General features: G+C 45.5%; 2 protein-coding genes across 3 annotated transcripts in view; one reads left to right on the plus strand and one right to left on the minus strand.

Annotated features, from left to right (window-relative positions):
• TMEM259 (transmembrane protein 259) overlaps positions 1 to 4,947 on the plus strand; it is a 51,831-nt gene extending 46,884 nt beyond the window's left edge. For both annotated transcript variants that reach the window (XM_058162519.1, XM_058162520.1), the window contains exons 10-11: positions 138 to 237; positions 1,934 to 4,947. In XM_058162519.1, the coding sequence (XP_058018502.1) occupies positions 138 to 237; positions 1,934 to 2,638 (805 nt within the window). In that variant the 3' untranslated portion in view covers positions 2,639 to 4,947. The remainder of the gene's footprint in view (positions 1 to 137; positions 238 to 1,933) is intronic.
• A 4,453-nt stretch (positions 4,948 to 9,400) lies between these two features.
• The window catches only part of GRIN3B (glutamate ionotropic receptor NMDA type subunit 3B), a 73,763-nt gene continuing 57,722 nt past the window's right edge, over positions 9,401 to 25,441 (minus strand). The window contains exons 6-13 of the mRNA XM_058162554.1: positions 23,736 to 23,881; positions 18,787 to 18,902; positions 14,712 to 14,863; positions 14,022 to 14,186; positions 12,335 to 12,402; positions 9,780 to 10,160; positions 9,540 to 9,636; positions 9,401 to 9,424 (exon numbers count right to left, since the gene is read on the minus strand). Of these exons, the coding sequence (XP_058018537.1) occupies positions 9,401 to 9,424; positions 9,540 to 9,636; positions 9,780 to 10,160; positions 12,335 to 12,402; positions 14,022 to 14,186; positions 14,712 to 14,863; positions 18,787 to 18,902; positions 23,736 to 23,881 (1,149 nt within the window). The remainder of the gene's footprint in view (positions 9,425 to 9,539; positions 9,637 to 9,779; positions 10,161 to 12,334; positions 12,403 to 14,021; positions 14,187 to 14,711; positions 14,864 to 18,786; positions 18,903 to 23,735; positions 23,882 to 25,441) is intronic.

Below are 25,441 nucleotides of genomic sequence, written 5' to 3' on the forward strand. Positions count from 1 at the left end.
AGCGAAGAGGGTGGTGGGTGGAAATACAACCATTTGCGTTCAGAAAGGAAGGAAGGATGGATGGAAGCAAACCGGGGATAGTGTAAACGTATATAACTGCGTGTGCCTGCATATTTATATTTCTTGTCTCTCTCCAGGTTTTTCTACTTGTACCACTTTGCCTTTTATGCCTACCATTATCGTTTCAATGGGCAATATAGCAGTTTAGCCTTGGTAACTTCGTGGCTTTTCATACAGGTATGCCTCTGGCTCCGAAAAGGTCCTACACCAGTGGTTCTCAACCTTTATAGTGCTGCAACCCCTTTAATACAATTCCCCACGATGTAATGACCCCAACCGTAAAATTATTTTCGTTTTGAATTTATCGCGCCTGAAGCCGTATTGGCTAGTGATCTGAACTGCTTGCGATTGCCTTGAGGACGGAGGCATTAAAGCGGAGACTCCTCCCCTATTAAGTTTATTGCGCCTGAAGCCAGATTAGGTTAGCGATTGGGAGTGATTGCAGCTGGCTTGAGAGGAAGACATCAGAGCAAAGATTTCTCTCTTTTTAAATTCATCGCACGTGAAGCTGAATTTGGCTAGCGATTTGAAGAGCCTGCAGCTGGCTTGTGGAGTCAACCATTGGAACGTGATTCTTTGATTCACAAGTATACTTCCCATATTTCTGATGGTCTTAGGCGACCTCTGGCAAATCGTCATTCGACCCCTAATGGGGTCCCGACCCTCAGGTTGAGAACCGCTGTCCTACAGCATTGTGTGAACCCCCAAATCGTGATGCACTTCAGAAGATAGAATCCGTTTTACAATTTAAGCCTCCCCGAGAAAATACTTTTTCAGACATGGTTTGCCAAGTTTCTAGTCCTTTTGCTTTCGAGTCTGTAAATAACACACACTTGAAAGCTCAGAAGTTATCCAGGTATCATTTGGTCTTTGTGAATACCTAGACTCTTGTAAAAGATAAAATCGGCATTGTGGAACACAAAAAGGCAAGGCAGGGGTAGTTGGTAGAGAATTTTCTGGCAATGATTCGCCCCCATCTTATCCAGAAAATTAGTGGCTTGCACTGGCTGTGCTGCTTTCATTTTGAGAATCACTGCAGAGCCAAGAGAACAGCTGGCCAGGCAGGCATTCAGGAAAGATGGTTAGGATTGCAGGCATTTGGTCTTGCTTTGCTGACACGGATCCCGCTCGCTCTTCACCAGCTGCCTTTCATAGAGTTGGAGCAGAAATGGGAATGGTGCATTTTGCCAAAGGATGGTATGTTTCATGCAGGGGAGGGAATTTGGCCTTTCCTAACAGCATCTAAGTTACTTGGATGGGAGACAATGCATAACCACTGTGATTCCATCCTCATTTTCAGCAGCACAGGGTGGCAGATGTAACACTCCTGCATGTTATTTCCCCACAAGAAACAGCCCTTTTGAGATGTGCTGAGCTGAAAGAGAGGGACGGAGCCAAAGTCACTTAGCACTAGCAATAGCGCTTAGACTTGTATACCGCTTCGCAGTCCTTTTACAGCCCTCTCTAAGCGGTTTACAGAGTCAGCCTCTTGCCCTCAACAAACTGGGTCCTCATTTTATCCATCTCGGAAGGACGGAAGGCTGAATCTAGTCTTGGGCCAGTCAGGATCGAACTCCTGGCTATGGGGCAGAGTTTGCCTGCAATATTGCATTCTAACCACTGCGCCACCAGGGCTCCTAAGAATGCACTTAGCTGGCTTCCTTGCTAAGGAAGGCCTAGAATTCCTTCTCTCCCGGTTTCTAGCCCAGCACCTTAACCCCTCCCCCCAAACATACTGGTGGAGGAGCAATTGATTTATACATTTTGTGTGGGGGAGGGGGGAGAGGGGAGGGGAGAACTTTCTTGCTCAGCCCAATCATTGACGCTTTTCTTCTCTCCCTCTCCTCTCCTCTTCCCTTCCCCTCCCTGGCAGCATTCCATGATCTACTTTTTCCACCATTACGAGTTGCCAGCCATCCTCCAACAGATCCGGATCCAGGAGATGTTGCTCCAGAACCAGCAGGTGGGAACCCAGACCGCTCTCCAGGACAACCTCAATAACAACACGACCATGGCGGCGACCAGTTCAGCTGATCGGCAGCCTCACCTGGACGCCAGCCCAGCCGGGGCAGGAGATGGCTCCCTGGCTTCTGGGGAAGACCACCTTCCCTCGGCCTCCAGCGCTGGCATCTCCCTCGGGAATGACTTGAATTGGGTGGTCGAGACAGCAGCGGTCATCACGGAAGCCGCCTTTATTTCCAACCTGGCCGATACCTTTTTGGACTCCAGGGCCACTCCAGCAATTGTGACTAGTGGCGAGGGTTTGCAGGACATGGAGCCTGCTTCGAACACGGTGATCCAAAGTTTGTTTAGTAGTGACCATACAGAAGTGGGCTCCGTCACTATTGAGGGCGCGTCCACCGTTGGGACTTCTGTGACCAATATACCTCCTCCCATCACGGCCCATGCAGAGCTGGAAGAGACTCCCCAGCCGTCAGAGAGTTCAGCAGGCCGAGCTGAGCCTCTGAAGAGAGACTCCTCGCAAGGTTTGGCTTTAAGGGGCCTCCTTAGTCAGGCCTCTGAAGAGCTTGCCGAGAAGGATCCCACGCCGCTTTCCCCAGAAAATATGGTCTCCTGATCCCACGAAGCCGCTGCTTCTCCCGAACTCCTTAACTCCGTTAGGAGACAGGATGGCTTTCCGATTGCATAAATTTGTTTTCCGTACCAGATTCCTCTTTTTGCAGAAGAAAGAGGCAGAGCTAGGATGTAAGATGAAGAGCGAGCCATCTTTTTTTTCCTCCCGCCTTCCAAGTACCAGGAAAGAAAGAAAGGGGAAAAAAAGCTGAATAAAAGAAGGGGAAGCGATTGTAGATGTCGGTCCTCTGGGTCGTCGGAATCGAATCTTTTTGAAAGAAGCGGTTTCTGCATCTTTCTCGGTGAACGGCGTTAAGCCCCAATTTCTCATCTGTGCCCCCACCCTCCATTTCCCAGACTGCATGGAATCATGGGACTCCCTCTGGGGATCTGCGGGAGATCTTAATTTGCCTTTAGATCTTTGTGTTTGCATTCAGTTTTGTCCGAAAGGGAGCTTAGAAAACACCAGGAAAAAAAACAAAAACAAAAAAACGGGGTATCATGACAAAAGTTGTTTTTGAATGCACCTTGGAATTGGGTGGAGGATTATAAAGACCAGAATCACCGGTGTGGGTGATTATAAAGAGAAATTGATCCTTAAGCAGAAGGCACAGCATGGAAAGTTGGTGTGAACTGGCTCCAGAACGATCGACGGGAATTGTTAATTTGAAGGGTCTAATACTTGAGTCCTAAAACAAAAAATAATCCTCATCTTTTTTTTAATCATTTGGACTACATCTGCTTATGTATGTTAATTTCTGTCATATTTTTTTTTCCTAAAGAGGGTTGGTTGTAGGGGATTATTTGAATAATACAACAGGTTTAGGGGGAAAACGTGTCTTGCCCCATTCCCCCACCCCCCCAATCCTTGAACCCAGATTTTTTTTCTTCGATAACTGAGTACAAGTGATTCGCCCCTTTGGGAAGGTGGGGCCTGACCCAATGAAAAGATCGGAAAACTTCAGCTCGGTTGTCCTTGGCAGTGTTACCTTAACCTTAAGTTGTTTTCGCCCATTAGCTTCCATGTGGGAGGAGTCCAGCGATGGATAAAAACAAATGAGCAGGAACTCTTGAGATTGTGGCCCATTGGCACTCGTGCGAGGTGAGCTGGGTGGACATTAGAAGCTCAGAATTTGCTTCGCTTTACGACAGTTCTGACGTGGTGCAGGTTAACGCTTTCAAAGGCCGGGCAAAGTTATGAACTCTTTTGAGTTCAAGGAGAGGAGGCAAAAAAAAATAATAATAATGGACGGGGCAGGGTGCATTAGAGCACTGTTTCTCAATCTTGGCAACTTTTAAGACAGGTGGACTTCAACTCCCAGAAATTGCCAAGGTTGAGAAACATAGCCTTAGAGCCAGACTGAGGAATGGCTGAAAAATGAATTTTTCTTTCTGTCAATTCATCCGAAGAGTTCCCATTAGCTGCTGCTTATGCACTTTAATGAGGATGATTGCATTGTCCGGTGGACCGGATTTCAGCCGCCGCACCTTTTCAGCGCGATGCCTTTGACTAGCAAATACTGAACGCAATGAGGAAATCGCTTCCCCAGCACGACTGCGACCTGTGTGTGTGTGTGTGTGTGTGTGTGTGTGTGTGTGTGTGTGTGTGTGTGAGAGAGAGAGAGAGTGAGTCACACTTCTTCCTTCCAGAATTACACTTCTCAACTGGGAGCAGCCATTCGGCAGCCAGTTTCCACATATGGCTTTGGAATGGGGTTCCCGAGTGCCTTCCCTAGATTCCCCCGAAATCTGTCAAGAGGGAGGACTGATTGGGGGGGGGAGGAGGGGGGCTGGGTTTGAGCAATAGGAAGCTGAGCAAAACCCTGAGTTTCTACGACTTTCTGAGCAAGAATCAAATCTCTGAGATGGGTAACCCAATGCAATGCTGCATGCCACCAAGGAGAGAAGCTGATGGCAGATCAGCCCAGGGCGCAAGTGGGCTACCCAGGGCTTGGTTTGAAAATTAAAAATAAAAACGGCAGGCCAGCGCTTCCCCTTCCCCAAAGGAGGACGGCCCATTCTTGTGCAATAGATTAGTCGAGTTCTTGGCCGTGTGCCGATTCTCTACCCAGATCGGTCACCAAAGTTGCTCGCAGCCGGTCAGACTTTGGGCCTTTCTGCTTTTGAGGTGTTTTTTTTTTTTTTTTTTTTGGGGGGGGGGAGAAAATTAGATAGAAGAAAGAGAATCAAAACTAAATCACACGAATAGTTCATTCTGTTTAATGTACAAAATGTTTGTATGTGTGTACATACATATATATATATATATATATATAGTATATATATACTGTATAAATACTGTATTTAATCGTTGTTTGTTCCTTCTCCTTTCTTCGTCAGTTATACCCTTTTGGGGGGGGGCACGGGGAGTGGGGGTTACAAGGGCCAGCACCATAGCAAAACGCATAGCAACCAGGAGACCTTCAGCTGCTCCCGGTAGGAAGATCTCTTCTAGAGAGCTACGTTTCCTTTACAATTCTTGATATTTCACTTGTTCTGGCTAGTGGATTTGCCCATCCCGGAATGAATGGCTCCTGCTGCCTCCTGCTCCGCATTGCTACTCTTGGCCTCCAACGATCGCTCCCCCCATCTTGGAATTCAGTCCCTCTTTCAGAGGTTGAGAATAAGGCTCAGAAAAGCAGGACTTCCTGGGTTTAGCGGCAGATTGCCATTTTAACGCGAGAGAAGCGGGACATTTCTCTCATTTTAATTCGACTTAGAGCAGATTTAATGTTTGTGCTGGCTTCACCCACCCATGTCTCGGGTTGGCACTATCTTATCTCGAAGGCCTGGCACAGCCTCGCCACTAAAAAGGCTAAATGGGACCTTCAGCTGGCAATATATTGCAAACTCCTGCTTGAGAAGCCATGTCGCTGCTCTTAATATGAACACCTCTTTCCAAAAAGACTTATTCATCAGTTCACAAAATATTCCCTGAACTGGTGAATCCAGCTGAGTTTATTTTTCCATTCCCCCCACCCGATTATTGGGCTGTGAGTACAGGATCGTTTGGGGACGAGAAAATCCAAAGCAAAGTTTGAGTTTCCAGAATGTAAGAACGTAAAAAAATCATTTTACCTTTCTAAAAGTGAAAATGTTTTAGTTCCTCTTTTGTTTCTTAGTCTATTACCCATCTAATTTTGTTTTCAAGTAAATAAAATGGCGAGGACAGGGTTTTTTTAATATATAAAAATAAATAGTAGCTCAATTCAGCATTCTCCCAATTCCTTCCCCCTCTAGATCTGTGAGATTACACTTCCCATCATTTCCCAAACATTATGGGCTGGCGGAGATGGAGACAGGTCCAGTACACCTTGAAGGGCATCAAATTCCAGAAGGCTGTTCTGCACATAGCTGTAAAAGACCTATTGCAATATTCACCAACTCACCTGAATTTGCCCTGCCCAAAAACAAATACCAAAGGGAAACCCAATGTGGCTGATGATATAAACCTGTAAAGGAGTATATAAACTTTGGCTTCATATCCAAGAACCATCCCAGCTTTAATTTTCAGCAAATTCCTTTTGAAAAGTTGGGCTTCGGGATTGGTATTTGGCATTTACATGTATTTATTTGGTTTTCAATTTATTTGTAAGGTTTATAAACTGCCTTACACTAGATCAGGGGTCTCCAACCTTGGCAACTTTAAGACTTGTGGACTTCAACTCCCAGAATTCTTCAAGTCTTAAAGTTGCCAAGGTTGGAGACCCCTGCACTAGATAGTTTGTGGGGAAATGTCACCTCTTAAGAGGCCATAGGAAAACTCAGGCACAGTGGATGTATTTCTTTGGTTTCCAACCTGTTCATGCTTTTATGAAAGAAAGAAAGAAAAATACTTTAAAAGGTGATTGTTCTCTCGTGCCCTAACAGTATAACCTTGGTGTTATGTATATGAAGTAGGGCTGTGCAGAGCTGAATTCAAATTGCAAATGCTGTGTTTGTAGCACACACACATCACACCTGCTGGGAAGAATTAAAGCATTTGCACTTTGCCCTCGACTGATGTGATTGCTCACTGCTGCTGCTGGGTAATTGTGAGAGAAAAGACATTTAGCATAAGGTGACCCTGATAAAGGCCTACATAAGGACCCATGTGTGTGCTCTGAATTCAGATTTTGCCTTTTAACTTGAGATCTACGCAGCTGTAATACGAATCTGCCTTCTAATGATGGCTGTGGATGTCAAGCTGGTTTAGTCTTATGGCAGGTTTGTTTCTCTTGCCCAGAATTGAAATACGACTCCCATCTAAAGCAGGGGTCTCTAACCTTGGTCCCTTTAAGACTTGTGGACTTCAACTCCCAGAGTTCCTCAGCCAGCAAAGCTGGCTGAGGAACTCTGGGAGTTGAAGTCCACAAGTCTTAAAGGGACCAAGGTTGGAGACCCCTGATCTAAAGAGCTGATTTAAATAGGACAGTTTTAGGAAAGGATGAGATGGATGGATGGATCTCTAGCTCAATGCAGGTAGTCCTCGACTTAACGTCCATAACTGAGCCCACAATTTCTGTGGCTAAGCAAGACAGTTGTTAAGTGAGCGTTGCCCCATTGTACGAATCTTTTCGCTACAGTTGTGAATCACTGCAGTTGTTAGTAACGCGGTTGTTAAAATCTGGCTTCCCCCGTTGACTTGTTTATCACAAAGTCGCAAAAGGTGATCACATGACCCCAGGACACTGCAGCCGTCATAAATATGAATCGGTTGCCAAGCATCTGAATTTTGATCACGTGACACGATGATCACGTGACACGATTTTGATCCCGTGACCATGGGGATGCTACAACGGTCATAGGGGTGGAAAATGGTCACAAGTCACTTTTTTTTCAGTGCTGTTGTAACTTTGAATGGCCATTAAATGAAGGACTGCCTGTATTTTCTGCTGCCAGGGATATTTAAAGACAAAAGTCAGCTATCTTTCTCTATTTGTGGTCAAAGGATGCAGGAGTCAATCCAATATAACATTTTTGGAGGGGCTGCCATTTTAGCTCTTTGCTCCAACTCCATGAGTTGGAGGTGACAGCTCCCATAATCTCAAGCTTTGATTGAGGGTTCTGAGATTTGTTCTTCCCATAAGGACCCCAGGAGACCCTATACCACTCCAGACAAATGGCTGTCCAGTCACTTCTTAAAAACCTCCTCCAGGGATGAAGCACCCGTAGCTTCTGGTGGCAAGCTGTTCCACTGATTAAGTGTTCCCACTGTCAGGAAATTTCTCCTTAGTTCTAGGTTGGCTTTCTCTGCGTTAAGCTTCCATCCGGTTCCAGGAAAGCTAGTCTGTCCTTATCATCCTCCAGAATTGGCTCAGGGGAGGGGAGACCAGCATGGACCCTATCTGCCTCATCCTGAGTCCCATTGGCAGAAGCCTTTTTAAGCCTCAAATCCTGCTCTGGCTAAGACCTGGGCAAATTAGAGGTGGGCAGGTCCCTCTGAAGTCCCGAAGCAATTCCTTGTGCCCAGCCTCTCAAAGTGACACAGACAAATTTTGGTGGAAAATTATTGAAAAATAAAATTAGGGTGATGGAAGGAATAATAAATATACTCCAAGTGCCTATCAATTTTCTTTTAGGCTTATCCAATATCAGCCCCCTCCCCATTGCTTCCCTCCTCTCGTCTCCTCCCCTCCTCCCTCCCCCTCCTCCCCTTTGCCCCCTCTTCTCTCTCTCCTCCTCTCCTCCTTCCCCTCCTCTCCTCCTATTGGGACTCTGCTCCCTCCTCTCCTCCTCCTTCCCTCTTCCTCTCCTCCTCCTCCCCACTCCTCTCCTCTCCTCCTTCCCCTCCTCTCCTCCTATTGGGACTCTGCTCCCTCCTCTCCCTTCCCCTCTTTCCCTCTCCTCCCCTCTGCCCCCACTTCTCTCCCTCCTACTCTCCTTCTTCCCCTCCTCTCCTCCTGCTGGGACTCTGCTCCTTCCTCCTCTCCCCTCTCTTCCCCTCCTCCCTCCTCTCCTCTCCTCCTCCCTTCCCCTCTTCCTCTTCTCTTCCCTTCCTTTCCCCTCCTCCTTTCTCCCCCCTCCTCCCCACTCCTCTCCTCTCCTCTCCTCTCCTCCAGGAATCCTACCTCTGTCTACTTTGGTGATGCCATTACCCTACCTATTGCAATCTTTGGTTGCCCTGTCCCATGGGTTGCCTCCCAGGATTTCCCAGCTGCTGGGGAACTCTGCTCCCTCCATATAAACAGACCTCTTTCCAAGAGTCACTCTTCTGCTTGTTGCATGTGCTCCTTCATCCGCTTTGGGCTGAACCACTGAACGATGACACCTCCAGCTAACCTCAGAAAAGCATCCTATCAGCTGGAATGTCGCATCCTTTGGTTCAACACCTTGTCTTCCAAAGGCTTCTCCAAGGTCAACCCAGCAAACTTTGTTGAGGGCACCAGGAAGTGAATGCCTGCCCCTCCCCCAACTCCACTCAGCTATGGCTGCACCTGATATGTGGCTAACTGAACTCAGAAGTCCCGCAATTTGGGCTACGCAACCTGGAGACTAGCCGGCTGTGGTGGGTAATGAGCATCCAGGGTCCCAGCAGAGAAGCTGCAATTAAAGTTGCTTTACAATGATTTAAACCCCAGACAATCTGCCCTCCAGAATATGTGCTCCACCCCACGTTTAGCCTTCTCTCCCGGCCTTCTCTTAATTCAGCAGTTCCTGTTCCTTGAAGCTTCCTAGAAATTGTGTCTCGTCTGCTAAGGTTCAAAAGACTAGGGAAAGCTCAAGGGAAGTGTGCTCCTTCCAAGTCTCCGAGAGATCTGTGCCAAAATCGGCACACCAGGACCTCTCAGGACAGAAAGTCAGGATCAGCCTGTTGAATATGGACCCATGAAGGTAACTTAGAACATCCGTGGATTAATTCATTCGGATTCCGAACCTATCTAGTCCTGCCTGCTCGTCACCCGCCCTGCCGCCATCTTTCTCACCCTGGCGGCTTTTTCAATGGACATGGATGAAGTGGGACTTTCCACATGCAAATAAGGGTGACCAGCAACCCACTCGGCCTCATGGATGAAAACTGATCTGGGGAAGGCAGGGAAAGCTAGAACAAAACATCTCCCAACTGGTATCTACTCTTCATTCTTTTGCTCTTTCCACTGGCATTCTTCACCAGGAACAAGAGTCCAAAGAGAGTCCCAGGTGGACGCCCCTCCCCATTCCATCACCTGTCCTCATTGCTCTCCCTGATCAGTGCCTTCAGCGCAGGGGGCAGCCGAGGGGCTTTAGGGGGCGGTCCAAGGGCCACCATGAGCTCACTCTTCCGCACCAGGGCGGCCCTCAGTTGCTCTCGCATGTCTTCGATTTTGCTCTCTAGCTCCTTCAGTTCCTGCTGCTTGGCTTCCTTGCTGTCCTGCTGGGGGTCCTGGCCATTCATGCAGTGCCAAATGGGTCCTGCTCTCTCGTCTTCGGAGGTCTCCTCCGGGGCGTTATCGATGTTGAAGTGCACCCGTTTGTCTTCCTTCTTTATCGCGGTGCAACGGAGGTTGTTCCAGCCCTCCTGGTTGGAGGGCGGCTCAGGTTCCTCTGGAGGCTTTTGAAGGTTGCATCTTTGGAGGAGGAGGAGAGAGAGAAGGAGTAAAGATGGAGAAAGTCTGGCTGTCCCTTTTTTAAAAAATAAAATAAAATACCGTATTTGTCGGAGCATAAGATGCACTAGAGCAATGATGGCTAACTTTTTTGCCATTGTGTGCCAGAAGCGGGGGGGAGGGGAAATGTTTTAGGCCTCCGGATCTCTTGGACCATAAGGAAGGCTGAGCACCAAAGAATTGAGGCCTTTGAACTCTGGTGCTGGAGAAGACTCCTGCGAGTCCCTTGGACTGCAAGGTGATCCAACCGGTCAGTCCTAGAGGAGATCAACCCTGACTGCTTTTTAGAAGGCCAGATCCTGAAGAGGAAACTCAAATACTTTGGTCACCTAATGAAAAGGAAGGACTCCCTGGAGAAGAGCCTAATGATGGGAAAGATGGAGGGCAAAAGAAGAAGGGGACGACAGAGAACGAGGTGGCTGGATGGAGTCACTGAAGCAGTCAGCATGAGCTTAAATGGACTCCAGAGGATGGTAGAGGATAGGAAGGCCTGGAGGAACATTGTCCATGGGGTCGCGATGGGTCAGAAACAACTTCGCAACTAACAACAACAACAAGGCCTCCGGAGGGCCTCGTGGGGGGGTGTGTGAGGCCGTGTTTGCCCTCCCCAAACTCCTAGAAAGGCTCTGGAGGCTGGGGAGAGCATAAAACGGCCCTTCCCCACCCACCCCAGAGGCCTTCCAGAGGCAGGAAACAGGCTGTTTCCCTACTTCTGGTGGGCCCAGAAGGTCCGAAAATCAGCTAGCTGGTGCGTGTATGCGCGCTGGAGCTGAGTTCACGTGCCCACCGATATGGTGGCACACGTGCCATAGGTTTGCCATCACGGCACTAGAGTATAAGACACACCTTAGTTTTTGAGGAGAAAAATAGGAGAAAAAACCATGCCTGGCTGGGGATAAAAACCAGCTTCTAAAGCACAGGTGATTGTTGGAGAGAGGCAGGCGAAGTGTGGAAGATCGCTTCACTCACTCACTATTTTTTCGGCCGAAGAAAAAATGCTTTTAAAAGTAAAAAAAAAACAACCTCTGATGATCACGCGCCACAGCTGGGCATGGAGTGGGGGGGCAGGGATTTTTGCTACCGGTTCTCCGAACCACCTGCCGCCATCACTACCGGATAGGACGATCTGGTCCGAACCGAGAGCATTTCACCCCTGTGTAGTCCTCAGCTTACTGCTCTTGGCAACAAACCCACATTTACTCCCTAGGACAGCATCCTGCGGTCACGTGACTTCAATTTAGGACATTTGTGTGTGTGCCGAAAACCAGGTTTTTTTATTTCTAGTTTTCTGCAAATAAAACTGCAGGGCAATGTTGTTGTTAGTTGCAAAGTGGTGTCTGACCCATCGCGACCCCATGGACAACATTCCTCCAGGCCTTCCTGTCCTCTACCATCCTCTGGAGTCCATTTAAGCTCACATCGACTGCTTCAGTGACTCCATCCAGACACCTCGTTCTCTGTCGTCCCCTTCTTCTTTTGCCCTCAATCTTTCCCAGCATTAGGCTCTTCTCCAGTGAGTCCTTCCTTCTCATTAGGTGGCCAAAGTATTTGAAGGGCAAACAATAGGGTCATTTAACCTATATAAATTGTCTGTCAGCTTTGGAAGCCATACTAGGCCGAAGGCACACACTGCCACTTTCTCCTCTGTGGGAAAGGAGGGGAGGAGGGTGGTAGTACAAGGGATGATTAGACGAAACAACATTCTTCCTGCCAGTCAAGGTCAGGCTGGGTTCGCATCTGGAGAAGGAGTGGTTGGAGTGATGCTTCGACATGGGACGGTTGAGGATTGGAGCATATGACCAGCAGAGGGGTCATGAGAGTGGAGATTTTGGGAGTTGTATTATTGAGGGAGGAACCAGAATCCGCAGTTTCGGTTTTCATCCAACTGTGCCAGTTTACCTATGCTAGTAAAAGAACTTTGAAAGATGTTGGCTTCGGAGTCTTTTCTGCAGGAGGGGTTTTCTGGAACGCTGACATTGTCATTTATACACACACACACACACACACACACACACACACACACACACACACACACACACACTCAATGTGATGACTCTCTTTAGAACCATCACAGGAGGACTACCTGTAATGTGGAACGGGTTGGCAAAAGAAAGGAAGATGTGAACAGAATTTACCTTTTCTCCAAATTCAGCTTCTTGAGCCTCTGTTCCTCCAGTCCCATGTTTAGAGCCCTGTGTATTTTCTGGGTTATGCATGTAAAAAACAAAAACCCACAAAGAAATAAAAGCTTCAGAGGTTTGTAAGATGAAGAAAAGTAATTGAGAAAAAATAACATCCCTAAGAATAATTGGGAGGAGTGTCCCAATTGCTCACATGTTATTATTATTCGTTGCTTTGTCCCGCTGCAATTATTTCTCTCAAACTTTGCCATAAATACATGCCGGTTGCCATGTACCCAAATTTTGATCGCATGACTGCAGGAGTGCTGCAACTGTTATCTCTCAGCCGATCTCACCTCACAGGGTTGTTTTTGGAAAAACAGGAGGAGGACGATATCAGATCTCCCATTCTGAGCTTTTGTGTGCTTTGCTGGCACCCTGCCATAAAATGCAGGGGGATGGAGAGGGCCAAAGGAAGTTAGACTAGCAAAGATGAGCATGGGTATAGGAAGACAAGCGGGGGGAGGGGGGGGAGAAGGCAACCCAAATGGAGTGGGGAAGACAACCCTGACAAAAACCAGAGGTGCCAGGACCCAATCAAATTAGCCTTCAAGGACACCTGGCCAGGGAACAGAATGTGGAATTGCATCACCTGGCACCAACATCCAAGCCGTTCTCAAAACATCTAGATAGTGTACTGTTGTACACTGATGAACTGGTCATAAAGGGAGGGGCATGGAAAGGGGAAAAGTGTAACCTTTGCATGGGAATATTCAGATCTAGCCTTTCTTTCGCTGCAACCACTTAACCTTAGTAAAAGAACCTATCACTTCACCCAAATGGAGTTGAGGTTCGTTTTTTTCCTAGGGATCTAAGCAGTGGTGTATTAACCATTAAGCAGGCTAAGCATATGCTTAGGGCACCAGGCCCAAAGGGGGCACCACAAAGTTGAGGAAAAACAAAACAAAACAATGAAGTTTGTACATTATGTACAAAGGAGGGGGGCACCAAGATTTGTCAGTGCTTAGGGCACCAGTGAGCCTTAATCCGCCATTGGATCTAAACTGGAGCAGGCCCAGTGGTGGGATTCAGCCGGTTTTGTCCGGATCGCGCGAACCGCTAGTGGCGACTGCAGGATGCTCCGCCAACCCGCCCGGATGTAATGCACGACTACTGCACACGTGCAGAAGGCCATGTGCGTGCGCAGAAGTGGTGTGTGCAAGTGAAGCAAGCGTGCGCATGTGGTCACATTTGCAAACCGATAGAGAAGGTATGCGAATCCCACCTATGGGCAGGCCTGATATTAAGCTAGATCTGAATACTTGGGGGCTATGTTTGCCACCTTAAGCTATTTGTAGAAGTAATAAAGGTGGGATGTCAAACCATCAATCAAAAATAAGTGTGAGGATTGCTTATAAGTCACAATTTTCAGTGCCACTGTAATTTCGAATGGTTGCTCAGTGAATGGCTGACAGTCAAGGCTTTCTGGTAGTCACTACTATCTTTCGAAACAAAATGAGACCCCTCCACCCAGTGGTGAGATTCAAATAATTTAACAACCAGTTCTCTGCCGTAATGATTTCTTCCAACAACCAGTTCACAATCTGCTCAGAAAGTTAACAACAGGTTCTCCCAAAGTGGTGAGAACTGGCTGAATCCCACCACTGCCTCCACCCCGAGATTATCCAAGATGATGCCTCACCTGGCTGGTATGGAGCCAATAATTGAACTTCTTCTTGCGCCGAATGCGAGGCAAGATGAGTCGGTAGAAGATGTGCTCTCCGAAAGAGGTGAGCAGAGAGCCGCAGAGCCCAATGCAAAGGAGGACAAAGAGGCCCGAGAAATGGTAGATCCCCATCTGCAAAGTCTGGACGTGATGGGGAAAGAAGAAACACAGGATTAAACCCACTAGGAATCAGTGGTGGGTTTCTGTTGGTTTGCCCCGGCTCGGGCGAACCGGTAGTGGCAGCGGTGGGAGGCTCATCCACCCACCAGGACAGTCATCATGGACGTCCGCACACTTGCTTTGCTCACAGGACATTATTATGGACGTCCGCACTCTTGCTTTGCTCATGCACACATGCACACCCTCACAGTTCCCAACCGGTAGCGAAGGTACGTGAAACCCACTACTAACTAGGAAAGTTCAAATTTGGAAACACAACTCCTCACGCTCACTATATATGTGTCTGGGCAAGGACAGAGGGGGCATGGCACACCTCTCAGAATACTCGCGTACGTAATTCCGGCATTTTGGAAAGATGCCCCCTCCAAAGTCGCTTAGCACGACGGCCTTTTGCTGATGCGTTATCAGCGCATCCAGGGGCATTGGTAGGTCAAGAGGGGGTGGAGCAGGCAAGAGGGGAAGCTCTTTCCCACAGAGCCTCCATACCTCAGTAACGGCAAAGACCCTTTTCCCGCAGGGCACCATCTTGTACCATTTGTCATGCAGGAGGTCCATGAGGCCGGCCGACTTGTAGCGGCTGATGAACTCGGAGATGTTGGAGGTCAGAGGTGAGTTCTGCGGAAGGCCGATGCCATAACCTGGCAGAGTCCAAGAGAATCAGGAGGGGTGTAAAAGAGGAGAAATCTTTTACATTCTACAATATCTCAAAATGGACACCTAACATCAAAAGTTGTCGTCAAAAAAGCACAACAAAGAATGGTCTTCCTGAGCCATCTCAGAAAGCTCAGACTGCCCAAAGAGCTGCTGATACAGAGGAATTGTTGAATCTGTCAGTTGTGCCTCTATAACTGTCTGGTTTGGCACTGCAACCAAGCAAGACAGACGCAGACTTCAACTGATAGTTAGGACTGCAGAAAAAATAATTGCTACTAGTCTGCCTTCTATTGAGGAGCTGTATATTGCACGGATCAGAAAGAGGGCTGTGAAAATAGCTACAGACCCCTCACATCCTGGACATAAATTGTTTCAATTTCCACCCTCAAGATGATGCTATAGGGCATTGCACGTCAAAACAGCTAGACTCAAGGACAGTTTTCCCCCCATGCCATCACTCTGCTAAACTAATTCCCACAACATTGTCAAATTACCTAGTAGCACTGTATTACTATCATTCATCTCATCTTTCCTATTACCTAATCTCTTATGACTATAACTTTGTTGCTTGTTATCTTACAATTTATATTAATGGTTTTATTTAGTATCCTAGTATGATTTATGTTGATTGCTTATTTAGTATCCTATGACGATTACTAAGTGTTGTATCTTATGATTTATGATGAATGTATTTTGTTGATGATTATGATCGTGATTTATCACTTGTTGCTTGTATGTACACTGAGAGCTAATGCACCGGAGACAAATTCCTTCTTTGTCCAATCACATTTGGCCAATAATGAGTTCTATTCTATTCTAGTCTGTTCTATTTTGTTAGGTTCTGTTCTATTCTTATTCTATTCTTTTTAAAAAAATAATATTTATTGAATTTCCAAAAGTTAAAATACACAATACAAAAAAAGCGCAATGCACAAAAATAAAAGGAAAATATAAAATTACATTAAAATTACGCATCAAAATTACATTACTCATAACAGCTTTTCCTACATCCTATTTAACTTCTATATACAGATTTTACTTCTAAGTATCTCTATAAACCAACATTCTTATTTAAATTATCTTAACCTCTATTCTTGGCCCCAATGGAAAGGGTGCGCAACTTGGGCGTCCTCCTGGATGGGCGGCTGTCGTTTGACGATCATTTGGTGGCCGTCTCCAGGAGGGCTTTTTACCAAGTACGCTTGGTCCGCCAGTTGCGCCCCTTCCTTGACCGGGATGCCTTATGCACGGTCACTCACGCTCTGGTTACATCTAAGGTTGGATTACTGCAATGCTCTCTACATGGGGCTGCCCTTGAAGTGCACCCGGAGGCTGCAGCTAGTCCAGAATGCAGCTGCGCGGGTAATAGTGGGAGCAACTCGTTGCTCCCATGTAACACCAATCCTGCGCGGCTTGCACTGGCTTCCTGTGGTCTTTCGGGTGCGCTTTAAGATTTTGGTCACCACCTTCAAAGCGCTCCATGGCTTAGGGCCCGGGTACTTACGGGACCGCCTGCTGTTACCGCAAGCCTCTCACCGACCCGTACGCTCTCACAGAGAGGGTCTTCTCAGGGTGCTGTCCGCCAAACAATGTCGGTTGGCGGCCCCCAGGGGAAGGGCCTTCTCTGTGGGAGCTCCTACGCTTTGGAACGAACTTCCTCCTGGACTACGTCAAGTGCCTGATCTTCGGACCTTTCGCCGTGAGCTGAAAATGCATTTATTTATTCAAGCGGGACTGGCATAATATTAATATTTTTAATATTTTTAATATTTTTAATATTTTAAAATTTTAACTGGGGTTTTATTATTATATGGTTTATAATTTTAAATTTTAAACTTTTAAATGTGGCCATTTTTTCTAAATATGCTCGGTTTTAAATTGTCGTTTTAATTGTACATTTCTGTGTTTTTTATCTTTTGGCTGTACACCGCCCTGAGTCCTTCGGGAGAAGGGCGGTATAAAAATTTAATTAATTAATAAATAAATAAATTCAGAATTTAGTCTCATGACAAAAATCTCATTCTATTCTATTCTATTCTATTCTATTCTATTCTATTCTATTCTATTCTATTCTATTCTATTCTATTCTATTCTACTCTGTTCTATTCTACTCTACTCTACTCTACTCTACTCTACTCTATCCGACCCTACCCTACCCTACCGTATTCTAGAGATTCTCAGTCATTCAAATTATAGTTGTCCGAAAGATGCTGTTCAAAAGGCAATTGGCCTTTCTTGTTCTAAAGTGGTTAGGTGTTAACAATTTGCAATGTTGTAAGAGACCGAGTAGATCCAGCTGACCGTTAGTCCGTGTTCCCTCTTTGTGGATTCTGGGGAGCTCATATACACACGGAGTGGCTTTCCCAGAGTAAAGGCAGCAGTATTGTGGCTTGTCCTTCAGGAGCTGCTGCAGCAATTTAATGATCGGAAAGTTACCTTTTGAAAGGCCCTCTTGGGACTGCGGTACAGAACATGTGCAGAGAAAGCCTTCCCTTTAACCACCCACTGGAAGAACAATTTGCTTCCTTTTGCTATCACGTGCTATCAACTGTGGTGGAACCAGCACAGTTCTCTCTCTCTCTCTCTCTCTCTCCCTCTCTCTCATACACACACACACACACACACACACTCACTGCAAATGCTCCTAAACTGTTTCCACTCCTACCCTCAAAATGACGCTATAGAGCATCGCACACCAGAACAACCAGACACAAGAACAGTTTTTTCCCCAAACACCATCACTCTGCTAAACAAATAATTCCCTCAACACTGTCAAACTATTCACTAAGTCTGCACTACTATTAATCTTCTCATCGTTCCCATCACCCATCTCCTTCCACTTATGACTGTAACATTGTTGCTGGCATCCTTACGATTTATACTGATATAGATTGTTTCCTGATTGCTTAATTGTACCCTATGACTATCATTAAGAGTTGTAATCATTAAGTGTTAAATTTGTACCCTATGACTATTGTTAAGTGTTGTAAGTGTTGTACCTTGATGAAGGTATCTTTTCTTTTATGTACACCAAGAGCATACGCACCAAGACAAATTCCTTGTGTGCCCAATCACACTTGGCTGATAAAAAAAATCTATTCTATTCTATTCTATTCTATTCTATTCTATTCTATTCTATTCTATTCTGTTCTGTTCTGTTCTGTTCTGTTCTGTTCTGTTCTGTTCTGTTCTATTCTATTCTATTCTTATTTTTACATTCAGATTTCTGCATACAAAGTGAAGTATTTCATGAACCCCTGCATAATTATCTTTTGGAACCTCCTGGGAAAGCGCCATAAAAATTAAGTAAAAGCCACATTGTCCACGAGAGAAGGAAATCCCCAAAGCTTTAACCAAAAACTGTCTACTATTTTTATATTAATATATTTAATATATTTATATTTTTATATTATATTTTATTATATAATTATATAATTTATTTTATATTATATTTTGGTTAAATCCCCAAAGCTTCAATCAAAAACTATCTACTATTGACCTCACCTCCTTCCTAAGAGGTCCGTAAGGGGCGTGCATAAAAGCACAAGCGTGCCTACCGGTCCTGTCCAATTGTTTCCTTTCATTATATCCAATTAATATAGTTAATTAATATAATATATAATATAGTTATTACATACTTATACTTATATATATGCTTATATATTGTATAGTTATTTTCATGCTTATGCTTATATATACTGTTGTGACAAAATAAATAAATAAAATAAATAAATAAAATAAATATTTCTGCTTTTTCCTAGCTTTAATTTTCCACGCTTAAAGACTGAGGGGACCTTCTTCTCAACAGAATGAGCCAATCTGGGCTAAATCCCCATTTGGCTACCGAACCCCTTCCTTGCTCTGCCTCCGTAGGCTTTCCTCAATCCAGATGTTTTTGCCTTCATACCTTCAATAGCGAAAGGCTTCCCAACGGTTAAGAGTTTGCAGTCGGAATCAATGGAGACCTCGTATTCCAGCAAGGATTTGTCCATGATGAAGGCGTTCAGCTTTGGCGGGTTGGTCCTGGTGAGGAGAAGCAAGTTGCTGTCAAATTGGGCAGCATTAATTAAGTCTGCAGGTAGTCCTCATTGAGCGACTCCCTTGGACAGCAAGTTATGACAGTGATGAAAAAGCAATTTTGCATTTACAACTTTCACAGCATATATCTCTCCCTCTCCCTCCCTCCTTCTCTCTCTCTCTCCCTTCCTCTTTCTCTCTCTCCCTCCCTCTTTTTCTCCCTTCCTTTTGCTCTCTCCCTCTCTCTTCCCCTCCCTTCCTCTCTCCCTCCCTCCTTCTCTCTCCCTTTCTATCTCTCCCTCCCTTTTTTTCTCTCTCCTGGCTTGATTTTAAAATTTTTAATTTATTTTTATGGGTTTTTAAACTTTTGTAAATTTTATAGGGTGTTATTGTATTTTAAATTATTGGCCAATTGAATAAGTTTTTTAAGGGGTTGTTCTTAATATTATATGTACTGTTCTTTTTGTATTTTATTCTGGCTGTGCACCGCCCTGAGTCCTTTGGGAGAAGGGCGGTATACAAATTAAAATATTATTATTATTATTATTCTCTCTCTCTCTCCTTCCTCCTTCTCTCTCCTCCTTCTCTCCTCCCTCCTTTCTCTCTCTCTCTTTTCCTTTCTCTATCTCTCTCCCTCCTTTTCTCTCTCCTCCTTTCTCTCTCCTCTCCTCTCTCTCTCTCCTTCCTCCTCCTCTCTCCCTCCCTCTTTCTCTCCCTCCTTCCTCCTTCTCTCTCCCTTCCTCTTTCTCTCTCTCCCTCCCTCTTTTTCTCCCTTCCTTTTGCTCTCTCCCTCTCTCTTCCCCTCCCTTCCTCTCTCCCTCCCTCCTTCTCTCTCCCTTTCTATCTCTCCCTCCCTTTTTTTCTCTCTCCTGGCTTGATTTTAAAATTTTTAATTTATTTTTATGGGTTTTTAAACTTTTGTAAATTTTATAGGGTGTTATTGTATTTTAAATTATTGGCCAATTGAATAAGTTTTTTAAGGGGTTGTTCTTAATATTATATGTACTGTTCTTTTTGTATTTTATTCTGGCTGTGCACCGCCCTGAGTCCTTTGGGAGAAGGGCGGTATACAAATTAAAATATTATTATTATTATTATTATTCTCTCTCTCTCTCCCTTCCTCCTTCTCTCTCTCTTTCTCTCCCTCCCTCCCTTTCTCTCTCTCTCTTTTCCTTTCTCTATCTCTCTCCCTCCTTTTCTCTCTCCCTCCTTTCTCTCTCCTCTCCCTCTCTCTCTCTCCTTCCTCCTCTCTCCTCCCTCTTTTCTCCCTTCCTTTGCTCTCTCCTCTCTCTCCTCCTTCCTCTCTCCCTCCCTCCTTCTCTCTCCTTTCTATCTCTCCTCCTTTTTTCTCTCTCCTGGCTTGATTTTAAAATTTTTAATTTATTTTATGGGTTTTAAACTTTTGTAAATTTTATAGGGTGTTATTGTATTTTAAATTATTGGCCAATTGAATAAGTTTTTAAGGGTTGTTCTTAATATTATATGTACTGTTCTTTTGTATTTTATTCTGGCTGTGCACCGCCCTGAGTCCTTTGGGAGAAGGGCGGTATACAAATTAAAATATTATTATTATTATTATTCTCTCTCCCTTCCTCCTTCTCTCTCTCTTTCTCTCCCTCCCTCCCTTTCTCTCTCTCTCTTTTCCTTTCTCTATCTCTCTCCCTCCTTTTCTCTCTCCCTCCTTCTCTCTCCTCTCTCTCTCTCTCTCTCCTTCCTCCTCCTCTCTCCCTCCCTCTTTCTCTCCCTCCTTCCCTCCTTCTCTCTCACCCTTCCTCTTTCTCTCTCTCCCTCCCTTTCTCTCCCTCCCTCTCTCTCTTCCTCCCTTTCTCTCTCTCCTTTCCTTTCTCTCTATCTCTTCCTCCTCTCTCCCCCTTTCTCTCCCTTTCTCTCTCTCCCTCCCTTTCTCTCTCTCTCCCTTCCTCTTTCTTTCTCTCCCTTCCTCCTTCTCTCTCCCTCCCTCCTCTCCCTCCTTCCTTCTCTCCCTCCCTGTCTCACTCTACCTCCCTCCCTCCCTCCTTGACTTATGAAGGCAGTTGGAACCAAAATTTTGATTGCTAATATATGTGGTTGTAAAGCATGACATTAAATGACTGCATTGCTTAGCGTTCTCATTGCCGTCGTTAAGTGAGGATCATTGGCTCATTAAGAGAGCACCTCATTGTAATTCCTTCGATTTTCCCAATATTGATTTTGCTTATTGGAAGCCAGCTGGGAAGGTCAGAAATGGCGATTACTTGATCCCAGGACAGTTCCACTGTCATATTATACATGCCAGTTGCCAAGCGGCTGAATTTTGACCATGTGATCACACGGATGCTGCGACAGTCGTAAGTGCAAGAACTAGTCATGTAACTTTTTTCAGTGCTGTTTTAACTTCAAACGGTCACTAAACAAATGGTTATAAGTCAAGGACTACCTATATTGCTTCCTTAAGACTTACAAATACCCAAGAACAAATACCAGTGACATTACCTCAGCAGACAAAATGTATTAATACATTATAATGGTTAATTGGTAAGATCCTTGTAATCTGTCACACATGTAACTTGCACAAAATCTATCTTCCTGACCCATTCAAGTTGGTAAGAGGCGGGACAGTTAGGGATGGTATTGTGGTCCGCCAGCAGCCTGCGGAACTGGCAGCAGAGTTGGACAGTGAGGAGGCTGGGGAGGACAATGGGCCAGTCCTGGAGTCAGGGGAAGGCCCGGACGAGAGCTCTGCGTCGGTGGCAGAGATGGGGCCAGAGCCATCTGGGAGTGATACACAAACTCCAGAGCCTCCAGAGGCGGACAGTAGAGGAGCCTGTTCCTAGTGCACACATGTGAAGAGCTGCCAGAAGGCAAGAACAGCTAAAGCAAAAAGGACAACTTGGGAGTAAGGCCAGGAGATGATTGGCCCCTCCCATAAGGCTTAAAAGAGCAGCAAGACTCTTGGGCTCTTTGTAGGAAAGCAACATTGCTACATTTGCTTCTAGTCAGCGTTTCTTGTTTCTGAACTTCATGGGGCTTTGCCAAGAAAAGCCTTTGGCAGGGTGCCAAAGAAGACAAATGTTTGTGATAAGGCCGTAGGACTTTTCTGAAGGATTTGTTTCGGAATTAATTTGGACTAAGCTGAGAATGAAGTAATTCTCAGCTGTTTTAATAAAATATGTTTGTTTAGGACTGATTGTGTCTGGTAATAACTACTTGGGCCTAGGTCACAACAGGTGGGGGCGAGAAAGATGGTAACCCATCATTCCCAACGTTCAGCAGTGGGATGTCAAGATGGAAAGTAGAATAGAGACAGAATGTTTAGACTTGCCTCTTTTCTTTGAGGGATGTGATTTATAGCCCACCTTTTATTATTCAAGGGGGCATACAGGGTTCTTCCTTCTCTCATTTCCCCATGCAAGAACAACCTGGTGAGCTGAGGTGGGCTGGGCTGAAAGAAAAGGGTAGGCCTAAGTCCTTCAAGAAGCTCCTTTAGCTGAGGAAGGACTTGAAGGTGGGTTCTCCAGCATCTTCTCCACTGGACCACCTGGCTTTGGGCTGAGAGAGAGGGACTAGCCCAAAGTCTGTGATGAGACTAGAACCTGGATCTCCCTGTTCTTGGCCCAGGATCTTCACCACTGGACCAAAATGGCTGCTGGGATGAGAAAGAGGGATTGGCCCTAAGTCTTCCAAGGGTGTTTCATGGCTGAAGGGAGACTAGAACTCAGTCCCAGTCCAACCTCTTGAGGTTCTATCTGTTAGCACAACGCAGATGACTGGAGAGAGAGATGATCTTAGCCTCCTCTCAACCAATTGACTGTGATTGGAATTGGAATAATATACTGAAATATCGAACAATTAAATAATGGAAAAGTAAAATGTAACATAACTATGTGAATTACCATTAGAACTATATTAGTTTGATGGAATGTAATGAATGTTATTATCGGTTTTTATTAAAATGAAAGCAAATAAGAATCAAAGCATTAATTTGGATAAGTGATGAGGGGTAAAAAGGAAATGTCTTGTTTAAAATATAATGGTGATATGATTAAAATTAGAATGGAGATAGAAATAAGAGAGAAGGGGGCTTATTAATATACACATTTTTATATAATGAGATAAAAGCAATGATCAGAGGGAAGATTAGAAATTGAATAATGGAATTATCATGTATGTGTAAACAATATGGGGATTGGCATTAGAAAGATATATAGAAACATTGAATAATTAAATAAAAGATGATAACTTAATACAAATATGTGTATTAACATTAGAATTATATAAATTTGATGAATGTAACTAATATGATTAATGTTTTTATTCTTATTTGCACCAAAATCTATGATATCCAGGTGCCCCACTGCGCACGCAATGATGTGTACATGTAAAATAAAATTTAAAAAAACTTGGGGGGAAAAAACAAAACCAAGCAAGTGACCATGTCCTTAAGGAGAAACATCTCCAGATGTTTCAAGTGGTCTCCTGCAGAGACCTTTTGAAATTAGACAGGCGGCCCCCAAAAGGCAGGCGTTACAACTGGAAGAGATGCCAACCCACCACAACAGCAACATCACTTCTCCAGGGGTGGTATTCACTTACCTTCGCCAGCGGTTTGCAAATGTGAGGGCGCGCACACGCACGCTCTCTTTGCTTGTACACGCCACCTCCGTGCGTGTGCAGGGCCTTCCGCGCATGCTCAGAGCATCAAAAACATGGATATATGGGACTGGATTATGTCCAGACAGGTGGGCGGAGCCTCCCGAAGCCACCATTACTGGTTCGCCCGAACCGGATAGAACCGGCTGAATACCACCACTGCACTTCTCCCACCCCGAATTGTCCTTTCGCAGGCCCCGCCTCCCTTACTTGAGCATTTTGACCCCCGCAGGGGTAGTGGGGACGCTGTGCCGCCTCATGTATTCGTGCAGGTCTGGGAAACTCTTCTTGATATATTCCTCGGCGCTGCTTTCCCATACGGTGCCAAAACGAAAACCCTGGGATGGATGGTGGAGCTGCGAAAGAGCAAAATTGGGATCAGGACCATTTGCTCCTAGATTTGGGACTTTTTTTAAAATTGCGGGTGTGGGGGGGGAGGGGATTATTTTCTTTTAATGTGAACATTCTTTTTTCAATGTTTGCAACATGAATCAGTGTGGGAGGAGGGTAAAAGACGGGAAAGAGACGGAGGACGGATAAAGCAGAAAAGAGAGAAAGGGGGTGATTTCACGGGACGTTTTCACATCAGCAACAGAAGGATGATAAGCATCACAGAGGATTTGAGAACAGGGGGGAAAAAAGGCCTGCAGGGTTTAAGGGCAATACAGAATAAAAGAGTTGGAAGGGACATTGGAGGTCTTCTAGTCCAACCCCCTGCTCAAGCAGGAAACTCTGTACCAGGGGTATCAAACTCGATTTCATTGAGGGCCGCATCAGGGTTGTGTTTGACCTCGGGGGGGGGGGGAGGAGGCTGGGGGGCATGGCCAGCTTGACGTCACTCCTTTCGGGGGCACCTCTGGTGGCCCGAGCGTTCTGCCAGCATAAGCAGGCTCCCAAGCTCCGTTTTTGGCTGCCCTGGCCTCCTGCAACCCCTCTGCCAATGAAAACGGAGCTCGGGAGGGCCGCATGCGAGCCCCGTTTTCATTGGCAGAGGGTTGCAGGAGGACGGGGCAGCCAAAAACAGAGCTTGGGAGCCTGCTTACACTGGCAGAAGCACCATGGGCCAGTCCTTTGCTGTTTCCAGGATGGCCCCGCAGGCCAGATCTAAATACCCCCACAGGCCGAAACCATCCTTGAGTTTGACACCCCTGCTCTAGACCATTCTAGACAAATGGTTGTCCAATCTCTTCTTAAAAACCTGGAGCACCCACAATTTCTGGAGTCAAGCTGTTAATTGTTCTCACTGTCAGGAAAGTTCTCCTTAGTTCTAGACTGGATCTCTAATAAATTTCCATCCGTTACTTCTTCTACTGCTCCCCCCCTCCCACCGATGCTTTGGAAAGCAATTAAAATGTAATATTTTAAGAGGTTTTTAAAAATACTATTCGCGCTGTGAGTAAAAGGGAGAAAAAGAAGTTTCCGTTTTCTAATCTCATTGGGTTACTAGGTTAATCTGTTTGAAATTGCTTCCCCCAGCAAATAGTCATGCAAGATTTCACCATCTTGAGGTGATAGCCAGAAATGTCAAAAAAAAAATGTTTAAAAAAAAGACTAGATAAATTCATGGAGGAGGAGGAAGAGGAAGACGAGTGGAGGTATGAGTCAGGCTTCCGTTTCTATATACGCAGGTAGTCCTTGACTTACGACCACAATTGAGCCCAGTTTTTCTGTTGCTACATGAGACAGTGAAGTGAGTTTTTGCCCCATTTTATAACTTTTCTTGCTACAGTTGTTACACGAATCACTACGGTTGTGAAATCAGTACACAATTGTTAAGTGAATCGGGCTTTCCCATTTTCCTTGTCAGAAAGCCACAAAAAGTGATCATATGACCACGCATCTAAATTTTATGGCCGTGGGGATGCTGCAATGGTCGTTAAGCATGAAAACGGTCATAAATCACTTTTTTCAGTCCT

Source organism: Ahaetulla prasina, chromosome 1 (assembly GCF_028640845.1).
Source record: "Ahaetulla prasina isolate Xishuangbanna chromosome 1, ASM2864084v1, whole genome shotgun sequence".
Taxonomy (NCBI): domain Eukaryota; kingdom Metazoa; phylum Chordata; class Lepidosauria; order Squamata; family Colubridae; genus Ahaetulla; species Ahaetulla prasina.